This window comes from Photinus pyralis, unplaced genomic scaffold (genome assembly GCF_008802855.1).
Source record: "Photinus pyralis isolate 1611_PpyrPB1 unplaced genomic scaffold, Ppyr1.3 Ppyr1.4_LG4, whole genome shotgun sequence".
NCBI lineage: Eukaryota > Metazoa > Arthropoda > Insecta > Coleoptera > Lampyridae > Photinus > Photinus pyralis.
The window spans coordinates 8487843-8501925 of record NW_022170511.1 but is presented as its reverse complement, the minus strand read 5'-3'; the positions used below and the strand labels follow the sequence as shown (position 1 = coordinate 8501925).

General features: G+C 36.0%; 1 protein-coding gene and 3 non-coding genes across 6 annotated transcripts in view; 1 reads left to right on the top strand and 3 right to left on the bottom strand.

The window, feature by feature from the left end:
* LOC116167668 (alpha-actinin, sarcomeric) overlaps nucleotides 1–13817 on the bottom strand; it is a 45127-nt gene extending 31310 nt beyond the window's left edge. For all 3 annotated transcript variants that reach the window (XM_031483114.1, XM_031483112.1, XM_031483111.1), the window contains exon 1: nucleotides 13470–13817. In XM_031483114.1, coding sequence (XP_031338974.1) covers nucleotides 13470–13586 — 117 coding nt within the window. In that variant the 5' untranslated portion in view covers nucleotides 13587–13817. The remainder of the gene's footprint in view (nucleotides 1–13469) is intronic.
* Nucleotides 175–247, top strand: Trnak-uuu. Its single transcript has one exon. It is a non-coding gene; the product is annotated as a tRNA-Lys (tRNA).
* Nucleotides 527–599, bottom strand: Trnak-uuu. The gene has a single exon. It is a non-coding gene; the product is annotated as a tRNA-Lys (tRNA).
* Nucleotides 13818–14011: 194 nt separating the features above from the next.
* On the bottom strand, nucleotides 14012–14083 carry Trnaq-uug. Its single transcript has one exon. It is a non-coding gene; the product is annotated as a tRNA-Gln (tRNA).

The window sequence follows — 14083 nt, the reverse complement described above, 5'->3', positions numbered from 1 at the left end:
TCTAAAAGTAGACATAGGTAAAAACAATACACGTAAATCCCTATCTACTTCGTAATAATGCGTTAAGTAATAACGGTGATAAAATTTGAGGACAATTGTCTCGATAACGAACTGATATCACTATTTTTTTTATTCAAACGCATTTTGCGACTAGGTGTCAGGAATCAAACAGTGGCCCGGGTAGCTCAGTCGGTAGAGCATTGGACTTTTAATCCAAGGGTCCAGGGTTCAAGTCCCTGCGCGGGCGATACTTTTTAGAATATTTTGTCACGAACTGCGAATAGTTGTTGTTTTCGACACCCCAAGTGTCAAAAAGTTTGCATGACCTGTACGCCACTATTTTGTGAACCAATTTTCTTATGTGTTGATGACATGTGACACTCTCTTTTGAAATTTTCTCACAAACTAGTGACGCAAGAAAGGGTCATATTTAGGTTAACACTAAATCTGGAAAATACAATGTATATTTTTGCGACGACGCGACGTCTCTCAACTCGACGATTGCAGATTTTTCTACAAAAACATTCGCCCGCGCAGGGACTTGAACCCTGGACCCTTGGATTAAAAGTCCAATGCTCTACCGACTGAGCTACCCGGGCTGATGTAGGTTTATTAGTACCATGCGATCAAAAATAAGTTGCTGTCGAGTGACCATTGGAATTTTTGTTTACATTGGAAATCGTACTTCCAAAGGCAACTCGACAGCAACTCATTTTTGATCGCCCGTTACAATTTACGAAGAGCACCCCCATGGCATAAGAAAGCAATACATACGTAGATAATGCGTTAAATAACGACGGAAAAAATTAAGGATAATTTTCTTGATAAGGAACTGATATCGTTACTTTTTTATCTAAACGAAATTTTTGTGTCGTTAAATGGAAAAAAAATCCCTGCGCGGGCGATACTTTTTAAGGACTTGTTGTTTTTATTTAGCCGAAGCGAGGAATTCAGTACTTTCAAATTGGGTAATTGAAATCACAGAATATTGATGTTCCAATTTTTGGTGCAAAATTTCATTACTTTAGCAATTTTGTGACATGACATGGTTGGAAATTAAGGATGTTTCTATTACTCTGATCCAGATTTTACAATCTAGAGTCTAGCTAGATTAAATACATATGTAATATAATTAGTGAAATGGTTGAAAAAATCTAACAGCTCCAATTGCTATATGAGTTTACAAAAGTCGAGACAAAAGTACAGAATCGGGAATTAATTGATAAATGTTGTACAGAAAAACAAAATATAGAAATCACTCGAGAAACCATTAGGAACGTGTTCAATGCAATGCAGAATGCAAACATTCAATTTACCGCTTGGTTTCTTGATCTAATTGTCTCGCTTTAGGGGCAATGATGTAAGTATGACATCGAGTATGACATTTATACTTGAGCGATTTAAAGCATTTGTAGTTGCTGTCACCTTGCACATAAAGGAAATAAGATCAGAAAAATTTTAACAATTTGAGCTTAACGATGTTGATCCATCTACTTATTTACTATTTATTGGATTGCAAATGTTTGATTTCTAACTCTGTGTTTGCCACATTTGTTGTTCGGAAGCAAATGTCGCAAATTTCTCTGATGAAATTGTAAAAAATACAGTGTGCTACAACCAAACCAACACCTACCAGTTGTCATCAATAACCCATAATTAACTACAGAATCAAGATATTAATCAGATACTGTTTAATATAGCGGTAATCCCATAAAAGTGCTCTTATTACGACGCTCAATTAGTTGTCCGCATTAGAAACGAAGGACCTATTTCACACAGGCATAGTCAAATAAGTATATCTTCCCATACATAAATTCTCTTAGAAGCTTTGTATTCCTAACGGCAATAAACAACAAACGGGTTAATTAAAATTAATTCCGGTTAAACAAGTAAAAGGAGCGATAATCTATTAGCATTTAACATACCAATATATTTGATAACGTGTCCCGCATTTTCGTCGCTATGCAGAGAAAGCGCGTATTAGTATTCGGTATATGGAAAGCAATAATAACATATTATTAATAATTCTGTAAGTACTTACCTAGATATTTTAGTAAAATTTATTCATGTAATACTTCTGTTGGGCATATGTTGGACATTTTTAATATTTCACGTTCGGTGAAATTCTAATTATCTATCATTAGTATTATTTGACGTGCCCATCAGAGAACGCCGTTCTAATTACCTACTCTTCGATCGATCATCTGCACTTCATCACTTTGGGATGCACAAAAATATGGCAATCGATGAAACGGTAATTGAATTGTGGGATTCTATCATATATCGACACCATCCGCCATAACAAATTAACTACTTATGGAAATTCGTACAAGTTTACGATAGTTGGATACCTTTGCTATATTTAATTAGACATGTCCAAGTACCTATTTATTATACCAGATGTATAATATTTCACTTCTTATATGCATCCTAACCATTTTTAGTAATGTTTTGCATATTTTTGAATACATATTCGAACGTTTGTATAGTAATGTTGAGATTTGGTATAATACCAACGGTTTTTGGAAACCAAAAGTGGGAGAATAAGAAAATTAGAATATAATTTATTTATGAAGGAAGAACCTCGTAAGAATTTTCATTTTCCTCCTTGTAGTAGCTTGTTGGATATTTATTAAAGATGTATTGGTTGCAAACATGATTATTTGACTGAAAAATTGACTCTTGTGTCCATAACTCAAGTTCAGTTCGCCAGACGATTTTGGCTGGAAAGGCAACGACCGGCCAATTCCTCCCATGGATGGGAATTGTGAAAATCGCATTGTAAGTATTGCTCAACTGGACGATATTGGCCGGTTGGAATAATTTTAGGTAACGCCAGGACTGACGTTGAGTAGAGTGCTGTTCGGGAAGCAAAACGGTGTGTTGGAGGAGAGTATTCACAAAGGCAAAATGAATCGTCTATCTGTTGCCGAGGGCGAAACGAATATTTTGAAAACGAAGTATCGGGGGAGGGTACTCTCAAAGTGCGGTTAGAATGTCTAGAGGAGACATTATCTACTGGCGATGTGAAAATTTAACTGTGAATAACTCGAAAATGAAGTGTTAGGGGATTTCTCTAGTGGATTGATTCTTCTTGCATTATACCAATAGCGTAGATTTTGAATGTGTCAGGTGGCCTTTAAATGTTTACATATGTTCAAAAAGCCCACTCACCTTAATCATCTTTTAAACATCAATAAATATAGTACTTATGCTGCTATCTTATAACCCAATTACTTACTAATGTATTTCGACAAAAAATACGCTTTATCTTAACAATGGTTGTGCACAATTTATACTTGTTTTTATAATTTAGGAATATAGGAATAGAATGCTACAGATCAAACGTTCAAATGTATTTCCGTTTTAGGTTGAATTGCTGTAGGCGTTGGGAACAACTCTTCTTACGTTGGCGTTGGCGATTTACTGAATTATAATAATATGTAAAGTTGGAGGTATGTTAGTTTTTTGGGTTCGACGGCAAGTTACATGTGATTTCTGTACAGGGAATGCAGTCGTGAGCACAAAGTCAACGTCTAGCCTAAGTTAACCGACACACATCGCTCGGAGTGAAGATAACAAAAATTGAGTCAAGGAGTCATTTATTTACTTTTATTAGTCAATTAACTAATTTATTTTATTGGGATACTTTGTACTTTTATTATCGGTACGATTTTGCTCGTAATCCTATTCATTTTGATGACTTTCCTTAACGTCTTTCCAGTTTTATACAGGGAGAGTGAAACTTTCAAGGAAACAGTGGCGCTAATCACATGGTAAGTTACCAGTAAATTGCAAAGATTTTTATGCCCTACAAACTATCCGCTGTAAAGCATGTTATGCCTATTTACTTTCACATCCCTGAGCTAGTTGGCTGTTTATGCGAAGGGTTTTAGAAAAACAAGTGCCATCTTAACTCACTCACATAAACCTGTAGAACCTTCCTTTCCTGAGCTAAGAACGGACAGACTAATGGACCAAAGTGCGATTTCGAAGACCTAATAAAATGTAAAAAGTCATAATTAAAGCAAATTATTGTTGCACCCTTGGTAATAATTATTGTGCATTTGATCCGCGAAATCGTCCGCCACTGACTGAACGTGCATTGTACTGAAGGTACCCACAAAGGAAGAATGCAATATTGCGGAGAATTTCTGCAAGAAGGTAAACATGGATAAATATAGTGTGCTACTAACAATAAGAATAACCCAATGACTAAGCTATTTCGGTTTACAAAAATGCACTTTATCTGCACAATAGTTGTGCACAATTTACACATGTTTTGAATAATAACCATTTAAATTAAATGAATGGGTTTATTTCCTTGTTGACGTCTGCAATACCTTTGAATGCTTATTACAAGCAGTTATAAAAATATAAACGATAGACACATGCTGTCTTAAACTTCTCTGTGCAAAATTGCATAGTCTATCATTTGCGCAAACAGTTTTTTTTATATCTTGTGTAATTTTTACAGCATTTAAGAATAATTTGCGAACCGCGCAAAACGCGCATTGTGGAAAACCCGAGGGAAAATCGTTATCAAAAACGGTTGCAAATAGACATATTATACACTCGCCGACTTTGTTGGAGAAAATTTAGTCGCCTGCAATTTATTTTGTATACATGTTCAGTTGCTCTGAATTTTGAAATCAATGTGCGCGATCGTATTTTTACTGAAAAAAACTTCATAAGACTCCACTAGTGGAAATGTGATAGATAGAGCCTGTTTTTTCCTGTCTCTCTTACATGGCATCATAAATTGGATTCACTTTGTGCTTATACTGATCACACACCTCATTATTTTCCACAGTGCAGAAAACTGAACTTTTCGTTTCTCTATTTTACTTTTTTGAAATAGGCGTTTTAGAAAACATGGCATCTTTAACGTACTTTTGAACTTAGCAGTAGAATACGAACTTGTTTTTGTTATGGTAATCAATTTTTTTGTAATTTCTCCAAAGGGTGAGTACCCTCCTCCGACACTCCGTTCGGTAGATATTCGTACTGAAAGTTTTGACATCACCAGCAGCGACCAGACGTTCCACTTGCCCTTTATGAGTACTCTCTTCAGACAATTCGTTTTCAAGACCTCGCTAATAGATATGCCTCATCCAAACGATTTACTTTGACATTGTGAGTACTCTCTCCCTTTCTCAACTTTTGCCGGATCTTTATTTGTTTTAAGAAGTTATTTTGAATGCATAAAATTAGGCGCCCTTCAGAACAGATTTTGCCTTTAAAAGTAGCCATAGGGAAAAACAATACACGTAAATCCCTATGTCTACTTCTTAATAAATAGCAATGTAGATAGCGATAAGCATATTATATAGAAGAAAATCATTAGAAGCGGGATATCTTACCACGACCGAAACCGCAAAAAAATATTCCACGCATCATTAACCATAAAATAATACAGTACCAGTACGATATGATCTTTGGTTTAAAATGCAGAAATGCTGGCACGAGATGATGAGTAGGTAATTACGCAGTTATAGCGTTAAATACCTACCTAATGATTCGTAATTCTGGGAGAGGTAGAGTAACGCTGAATAATAATCCAACAGTAACAGCAAAGATTATTGTTTTTTTAATCTATGGTAACATTAACAAGTGCCTCGGAAATGTTGCTCCTATTTTTTTGCTTTTATTGCCTTAGTAGTGTAAAAAGATTCATACATCTTAATTAGATGAACAGGAAACAAACTCCTCCTCGACAGCGGAATCATGAATGTTTATTCTATTTTATGTTTTTACACATTCTCAAGATTGATTTATATTAACGGCATTGCTATACAAATTTCTGGTGACTTGTTTTTTTGGTTATTCTTCCTTTTCATCAGAGGTCACTATTTTACAAAAAATAAACTAATTGCCTTCGAGTTGCTGCAAATGGTAATTACTAGATAATATACAAAACCTTGAACTAAATTGGCATCTCATTAACATTCCTACTTGGTTAACTTCCACATTTTGTAACGAACAAAAAAATCATTTTCAAATATCCTCGGATTGTATTTGTTAACCCTTTAAATTATCATCTACAGATGAAAACGTAATGATACTCACTATTTATGGTTATCCAAGCACAAACTGTAAATAATGTAGACGCCATGTTCATTTCAATGGCTCTAGTCCTGGTTCAATTAAATTTGTTCCGTCCATCACTTACAGCGAATTTTGGATTCACACCGCGTTTTATTTATGATTTGTTAAAATATGCAAAGAGCAAATGTATTCATAATAATCTTCTTTGGGTTATTAATTTTAGGAGTATGTCGTCTTCCGACCGTATAGGCATCGTATCTACTTTAAATAAAACTGTACAGTGCGAAATGGTTGATGGCTTTCAAGATTTCAATCACATTCTGTAAGAGCTGGACGTACTTACTGTAATTATCGTATCATACAAAGATACAAAGTTTATTTTTTAATTCTGAGCAGTCAGTATGCAGAACAGCGGTTGTGTTACACATAATAATGAAGACATTTTATTTTCTGTTTTACTTTTTATTTATAGTGTGTAAGCTCTAATGATTATCTTCGAAAAAATCGAGGAAGCGTAGATAGTAGACACTAACCAAAATAATAAATTATTCAATGTCATATTAAATGGAGCTTAAAATTTTAATAATTTTTGCTTTATAGCACTGGAGATCATTGTTCTACGAGTTGTTTGATTCACTAACAATTTACAATGTACTGGTGTCTATTTTTTTTAGAAAACTTATTTTGGACATCCTTTACCGAACAGAGTACTTCTTAATTAATATTGATACCTCGACTGATCCATTACATTGATCCACAAGTGTTTTTAAATAAATGACAACGATGCGTTGCCAACGTTATGTTTCATTTTTCGGGAAACTCAAAACTATCATCAATCATTTATAATCACCCGATACTTCACCACCACCTCCAAACTCGCAAAAACGAGCAATAAAAACCGAGATAAAAACCCTAATTAAGAGACTGATTCAGAAAAACAATCGCATGATTGACTAACCTGTCCGTGATCAACCAAATTATTTTCAAACTATAATCCTTCCGACTCATTTAGAATTGTCCACCCACACGATATAAAAGTGAAATTTTCGGTTCGCAATCTAAAAATAATGTTTGGCTTCCATCCGTATGACTTCATAAACTAAATCTAATTTATAAAATATTGTGATCGCATTTAGGAATTTATTGGTCTCTTTGGTCGGTGAACTCTAAACATTTTTTTAAATATAAGTTCAGAAGGCAAAAATACCCTAGCGAATAAACAAATGCGAACAAATGGTATCTATCGCTATGTCTAAAAAAGCTAGTATTTGCGTTGATTATTGAATTTATCACAGATACATCTATTGGAACTTAAATAAGTAAGTAAATGTTTGACAGGTGAATCATACACATGTAGGTATGTAATGAGTGTGTATATGCAATATATTTGTTTTAACTGCGTCAACTTAATTACTAATTAAGTAATAATAAGCGATCCCTACCCATCGCAATTTACTCATGATAATCTTACGTAGTTATGGTCTGTATACAGTCACACCATGGTGCTATAATTGATATTATGAATATTCACAGTGATTTCACAATTTAAAGACAATCTCACCACGCAACGAAACGAATCGTGCTATTTATTGAGAGAAAAACACGAAATACTTTATTAATGTTGTAAGCGTCTGCACTACTTACAGAACATCCTGTATAAACAATATTCGATACCAAAGGCAAAATGTACAGTTAGAAACTCGGTTAGACATCTCAACGACTACTATTATGTAAATTTAAATAGGAGGCATCAGCAATTATTTTATACAGAAGAACACCAGGTTGCCAGTCGTAAATTCCTTGTGGTTTTATTTACTGTAATAAGCTTCCAGAACCTCGTCCAGAACATTCGAAAAGATTGACCATGTGCTGCTTTGGTTGAAAATTGAATGGTCTGGAGTAAAGAATGCCAAAATCTCTATATATTCACCAATTTTGTCTGGAAAATGACTAAACTATCTGCAATAAATGATCCATATGATTTACTAGTTAGGATAAAGGAACAGATTTGTTATTTATCTACTGACATTGTTGAGAAATATTGTTTGTTCGAAATCCAAACCATGATCCATCCATGCGTATGTCACCGAATGGATTGCCGTGGCACACATCGGTGGTGGATTTGTGCTAAGGGTAAAACTTCTTACCATATCTGTATATTCCACATTTCTCTCATTTTTAAATATTTCCAAAAAATTGTAAACACTGCGTGAATTTCTGCAGTTTTCAGTATATTTACTTCGTTCTTTTTGAATTCGGTAACTTATAGCCTCGCTCTGCCACCGGAACCAAGAAACATCTTGACGATTAATGTGCGCTTGCGCAGGCTGCACAATATCAACTTTCTTATTTAATAATATATTCTGTTGAAATTTTAACCACAGATTCTGGAGACTGGAGCTATAAATAAATGATTGTATCTGTTTGTAGTCAAAATATTCACATTCCACAATATTCATGCGCTGCGCGCTACTAAAACTGAGTTTCAAGGTCAAAAGTGTAGGTATCAATAATGTTACGCGATGAAAATCAAATCCATTATCGCCCAAAATGTGGTTTGTGGTTTAAGCAATAAATTAACCACAAACTACATTTCAAAATCGCCCAATTTGCGATAAAGCGCCCAATATGGCCACACTGCCACAGATACTTCTAGTAAAGGTAATCATATCGCATAGTAAAAATCAGAGGGGCGCATGCGCAGACTGCGCAATGCCAACTTTATTATTTATGGAAACATTTCTTTGACATTTTAACCAAAGATGGTTTTAGTAAAAGCAAACGTATCGCATATTGTAGAAATCCGATTAATCTTTTTTATTGAGATATCTTTTTGATATTTTATTCACAGATGCTTCTGTTAGAGGCAAACCGAGAAGCAAACATATCTCATATTCTAAACATTAGATGTCCCATGGTCTATGCCAACTTCCCTATTTATTAAGATATTTCTTCCGACTTTTAACCACAGATGCTTCTAGTAAAGACAAACATATCGCATATTATAAAAATAAGATGCGCGAATGCGTAGATTGCGCAATGACAACTTCCTTATTTATTGAGATTTTTCTTTGAAATTTTAACCAGATGCTTTTAGTAAAGAAAAACATAGCCATAGATCTCGCCATAGCCTTTTGGGAAGTAGTGATAAATGCATGGAAAATGCGCCTTTTTACATATTTTTGTTATTATGTATGATATCCTGAAGGAACACTTCAATCAAACGAAGACCAATTCTTTTCTGGTTGGCACTTAAAAATGGCCACTATTTCTCTAGAATTTCCTGGGTTCCTGGTTTGAAGTATGAACGTTCTCTAGTGTATTAGCGAGCAGGATTTGGAAACAGAAACCTTGTCCGAGCCCCTCAACTTCAGAGGTGGTCTAAGAATTTCGCAATATTCTCGAGAATGGTATTGTATGCAGCATTTTACATCCAGCAAAGGATTGCAAGGGGACAGAGAATATTTTGCACTTCTGACCGCATCCGTTATGATACAGCCTTCACGTTGCAAAATTAATTGCAATAGGAAATTGCACTACGTTATTTTCATGTTTTTTTAGGGATTTGTACCTTTATTCTTTTGATTACAGATCGAAAAAACGAATGGAGTTTAATAAAGAGTAGGGAAAGTACAGTTCCTGCAGGGTCTATATAGTTTAAGTATATAGACCCTGCAGTTCCTGTCCACCACAAATCATACAAACCCAGAACTACCCATACACAGCAATATTCATATAGGTACAAAACCATTCGTATCCAGGATGACGCACACCCAAAGTGAAAGGGTACTTACATGGAGTAAGCATCCAAATAAATCGAAGGTGCAACGTATTTTGTTTGGAAGCGTATCCCTTGGCGTAAGTTCAAAAATATGCGTTACTTCTGAGGATCCACAACAGATAAAAAGATGACATTTGCGGTTTTAGCTATGTTCTTGGGTCTCCAATAAGGTAGCTTTTTAGTACAATTTTTTCTAGCGGTATACTGAATATGAAAGTGAAGGATTTTATTATGGATCGGAATTTCCTTCGCCATCTCATTTAGAGGTGCCTCAATTTGGAGTCGGAATTTTGGAAGACGATGCATAAATTACCCAAAAACCTGACCAACTCCGTTAATTTTATCCTGCCAAATATTATGGCTGCAAGAAACAGATTCAAGAATAATCGTCAAAAACGCACATTTGGAAAAAACGAAGAAAAAAATGTTACGTTCCCCTCGATTAGTCAATTTTTTTGTTATATCCAAAACGGAGCATGTGTAGTAGGTAGTATCACTCCATCAGATTAGTTTACTTAAATAAAGCACATAAAAACAGGCATTCCCATAATTCATTTTTTATGTGTAGTAGCAAGTATGTACTTGAATTGAGCGGTTTAATAATAAGGGCAGTCAAAACTTGTGATTTAGATTTATCATGCTGCTTGTTTCTGATAAAGATTTTTGTAATACATAGTATATACCTACTCGTCCAGACCTTCCATTTTCACATTGAGAGTACCTCTTCCGACACGTTTCCGTTTTCGAGATATTCGCATTTGAAGATTTAGCACCATTAACAGAATACGGCACGTCCAGACCTATGCCTTTCGCTTTGAGAGTACCCTCTTTCGATACTTCGGTGTCAAGATGTCCAAATTTCATGAGCATAAAAAATATGACGAAGAGTCGGAGAGCTCGAGAACTGATCAAAAATGTTCATCAAGGCTAGACATCTTTAAAATGCGATCATAATGCATTTGCTGCGAGAGCCTAAACTGATTTGAGCACGCGATGGAGTGTTTTGGAAGGCGATATAACACGCTGAAAAGTACATTGGAAATCATTTATAAGACTCAAGAAAGCCAGCGTATTAAGTGTCGTGATGAATGCTAACCCACTATAATATTAAAGCGGTAGAGCGGTGTGACTCTACATGGTAATTGGGCTTGATCCTCGATTTGGTCCACTATAGTCTATACCAGGCGGTAATTGGGCTTGATCCTCGATTTGGTCCACTATAGTCTATACCAGGCATGGGCAACCCACGGTCCGCGGGTCTGATACGGCCTGCCGATAAGTTTTGTCCGGCCCGCTAACATAATTCATAGTTAATACTTCATTCGGCCCGCCAAGTTATATTAAAAATTCGAATTAATTAATTAATTATGATTATGTTACACCGCAGCATCTAGTGGACGCAATCCGAAGCTTCCAAGACGTTTGAAAGCCTCTTTAAAGATGCATTTCTTTTTTCACAGATATCTCCAGGTATTTTCCAGAATTTTTGTCGCGATGTATACCGGGTGGGGCAATAAAACGACACTTGTTTTCGGATTCAGCAACATTTTTAAGCCATATATTGCAACAAATGAGAGGAGCATAAATGAAAATTCGGATACAAGCTGAATATGGGGATTTTTTTATCCAGATCTGGTAAACTCTATATGCAAAATCGTGTCAATTTTCAAGAGTACTTATTGTTTTTTTTAATGATTTTTACGAAAGCAAAAACCAACACCAAAAAGATTTCTTTAAACATAATATGGATTTTCAACTTTGGCCCGTGGCGCATATGAAAAATTTTATTTTGGTCCCTTGAAAAAAAAGGTTGCCCATGCCTGGTCTATACTATACTATACTATACCTATACCATACAAGTAATAAGCCTATTGAAAATGGGTGAAATCTGAGGTCAAATCCAATGACCCCTTGGGCCTTGGGGTCATGCATCTTTGTCTCTGCTAAATGCTTGAACCTACTCGGTTCAAACTGTGCTCAGTTGCCCTATATCATATATGCCACAACAAGCCTATTGAAAATGGATCAAATCCGAACGGCACCGTCGTGCTGTATTCAATCTGGATAGTAACGGTCTGAGTCCATAAGACATTCTTTGAACACGATTCAAATTCGCAAAATTGAGTAATCCATGGAGCTCCCGAGGGAGCTCCTTTTCGCGCAAGATCGGCACGATCCCACATCTAGCGGTTACTAGACTTCAATTATCCCTATCGGAAAATTGTAACGGAAAGACGCAATTGAATGAAACAGAAAATATTAGTCACGTTATCACAGATGTGAAGTTTTATCATGCTGATTTGCGCAAACGAAACAGATTTAAATGAATTGAGCCGCGGGACAATATCAATTGTACTACTAAAATATTCTCAGGCGAGCGTTTTCCGGAATAAACCACCTGTTTTCCTTCCTTTTTATCTCTGCGGTTAGCTAAATTAGCTTGTATTCGGCGAATTGGGTCAATTCATTCTTACACAGACATCCTACGTAATGCACTAATTGTGTCTTTCTCGATATTATATAAAAATACTGGCGATTTTTACGGGCGAGTTTGTGGGCGACGTGTAAAAATAGAGGTAGCTCGCGGCGGCGGAGGCGTCGATTTTGCAAAATGCGTCCGTTTCGACACAAAATTGACATATTGCATATCGATGCAATTGGCAGGAAGTAACGCGTAAGGTTACCTATTATAAAAATTACGGTACACTCGGTGCGAAAATTCAAAGGTGGAATTTTTCGCACAAAAATGCAGTAAATTAAAATGCAGAAATGCAAAAATAATTAGTCGGTTATCTACGAAATCCACGGTAAAATTTCGAACGTCGAATCCTTCTTTGGTCATGGGCGTCGGGAAATTCGACGCCTATGCAGTGCTCTCTTTTCAACCTTTTAAAATACCGTTTTTCTATCATTTATTTTCTACTCCGGCAACTACGCGCAGCTGCGCTTACTCCTGCAGGAAATATTTAACACACGGCGGTTCATATAAAATTAAATCCGACCAGTTTTCCCCGCACGTTATCGGAAAAATTAAATTCAACAAATACCGTAAGCCTCTTCTAGGGAAAAAATTCCAGACCTTGAGCGTTCAACATCTGTCACAGATAGTTTTTAACGGTTCACTCGGTTAAAAGTAGAATTCTTAATCATCGCAAATTTATTTTTTAAATTGTCTACATTTGAATAAGTTGTAACGAGATCGGGCGCCGTTTGCCAAAAATAGCCGGTCACATTTGCCAGAAGGTAGATAATGTTACATTCGTCAAAAATTTGCATAATTACTTCGAAATGAATTGTCCCGGAGGGGGACGTCGTAATTTAAGAATAAGAAATAATACCGGTACGTAGATAACCTATAAATAACCTGAAGTCTCAGCACAGATACAGAGTCCTTGACCAGAAATAAAGAAAAATAATATCGGGTGACTTCACGTAGACGTTTGAACAAAACAATCATTAATTCAATACGGGGGTAAAGTAACAATTGCTAGCTTTGTTTATAATCACGGAGGCGACACGACTTCATCACCGGAGGTGTGCTTTAAACCGAATAAGTTACATATTAAATTTCTGGCTGCAATAATCCGGTCGTTTTATGTTCGGTAATTTTGATAGATAAGCGTTAATATAGGTAATTTACCTTCTTTTGCTGCTTCTCCCAAGCGGGATCAAGTAAACCTTCACGTTCCCATTCCTCCTCTTGCTCCATGTAGCCGTCGGCGTAATCTATGTTATTGTAACCGTCGGTGGCGATCATTTTTCAAAAAAAGCACAAATTAAAAGTCGTTTTATTTTCAATTCGTTCGAGAACACACAATTCAATGTCGTGCAAAGCACACGACCTTACGCGTACCTAACCCCACTAGCTCGAGCCCGACTGTACAACTGGCAGTTAATCCTCTGGCGGTAAGCGCAAACGCAACCAGCTGTGCTACTCCACGAAGAGACGTGGTGTGCTTCTATGATAGCCAGAAACCGTACTAGATTAGAAAGTAATAATATTGTTATGATGTCCCCTACCTAGCCGTTTCACGTATTTTTAGAACAGCGAGAAATTATAGGTACCTCCTACACAATAACGAATTACAGCCTTCACACCATCAAAATTTTATCACCCTCCAGTCTTTATCATTTAAATCTTATCAAAAACTTATGATACCGTCAATAATGTGAAAAAAATACAGGTCCCACCGAGATTTGAACTCGGATCGCTGGATTCAAAGTCCAGAGTGCTAACCATTACACCATGGGACC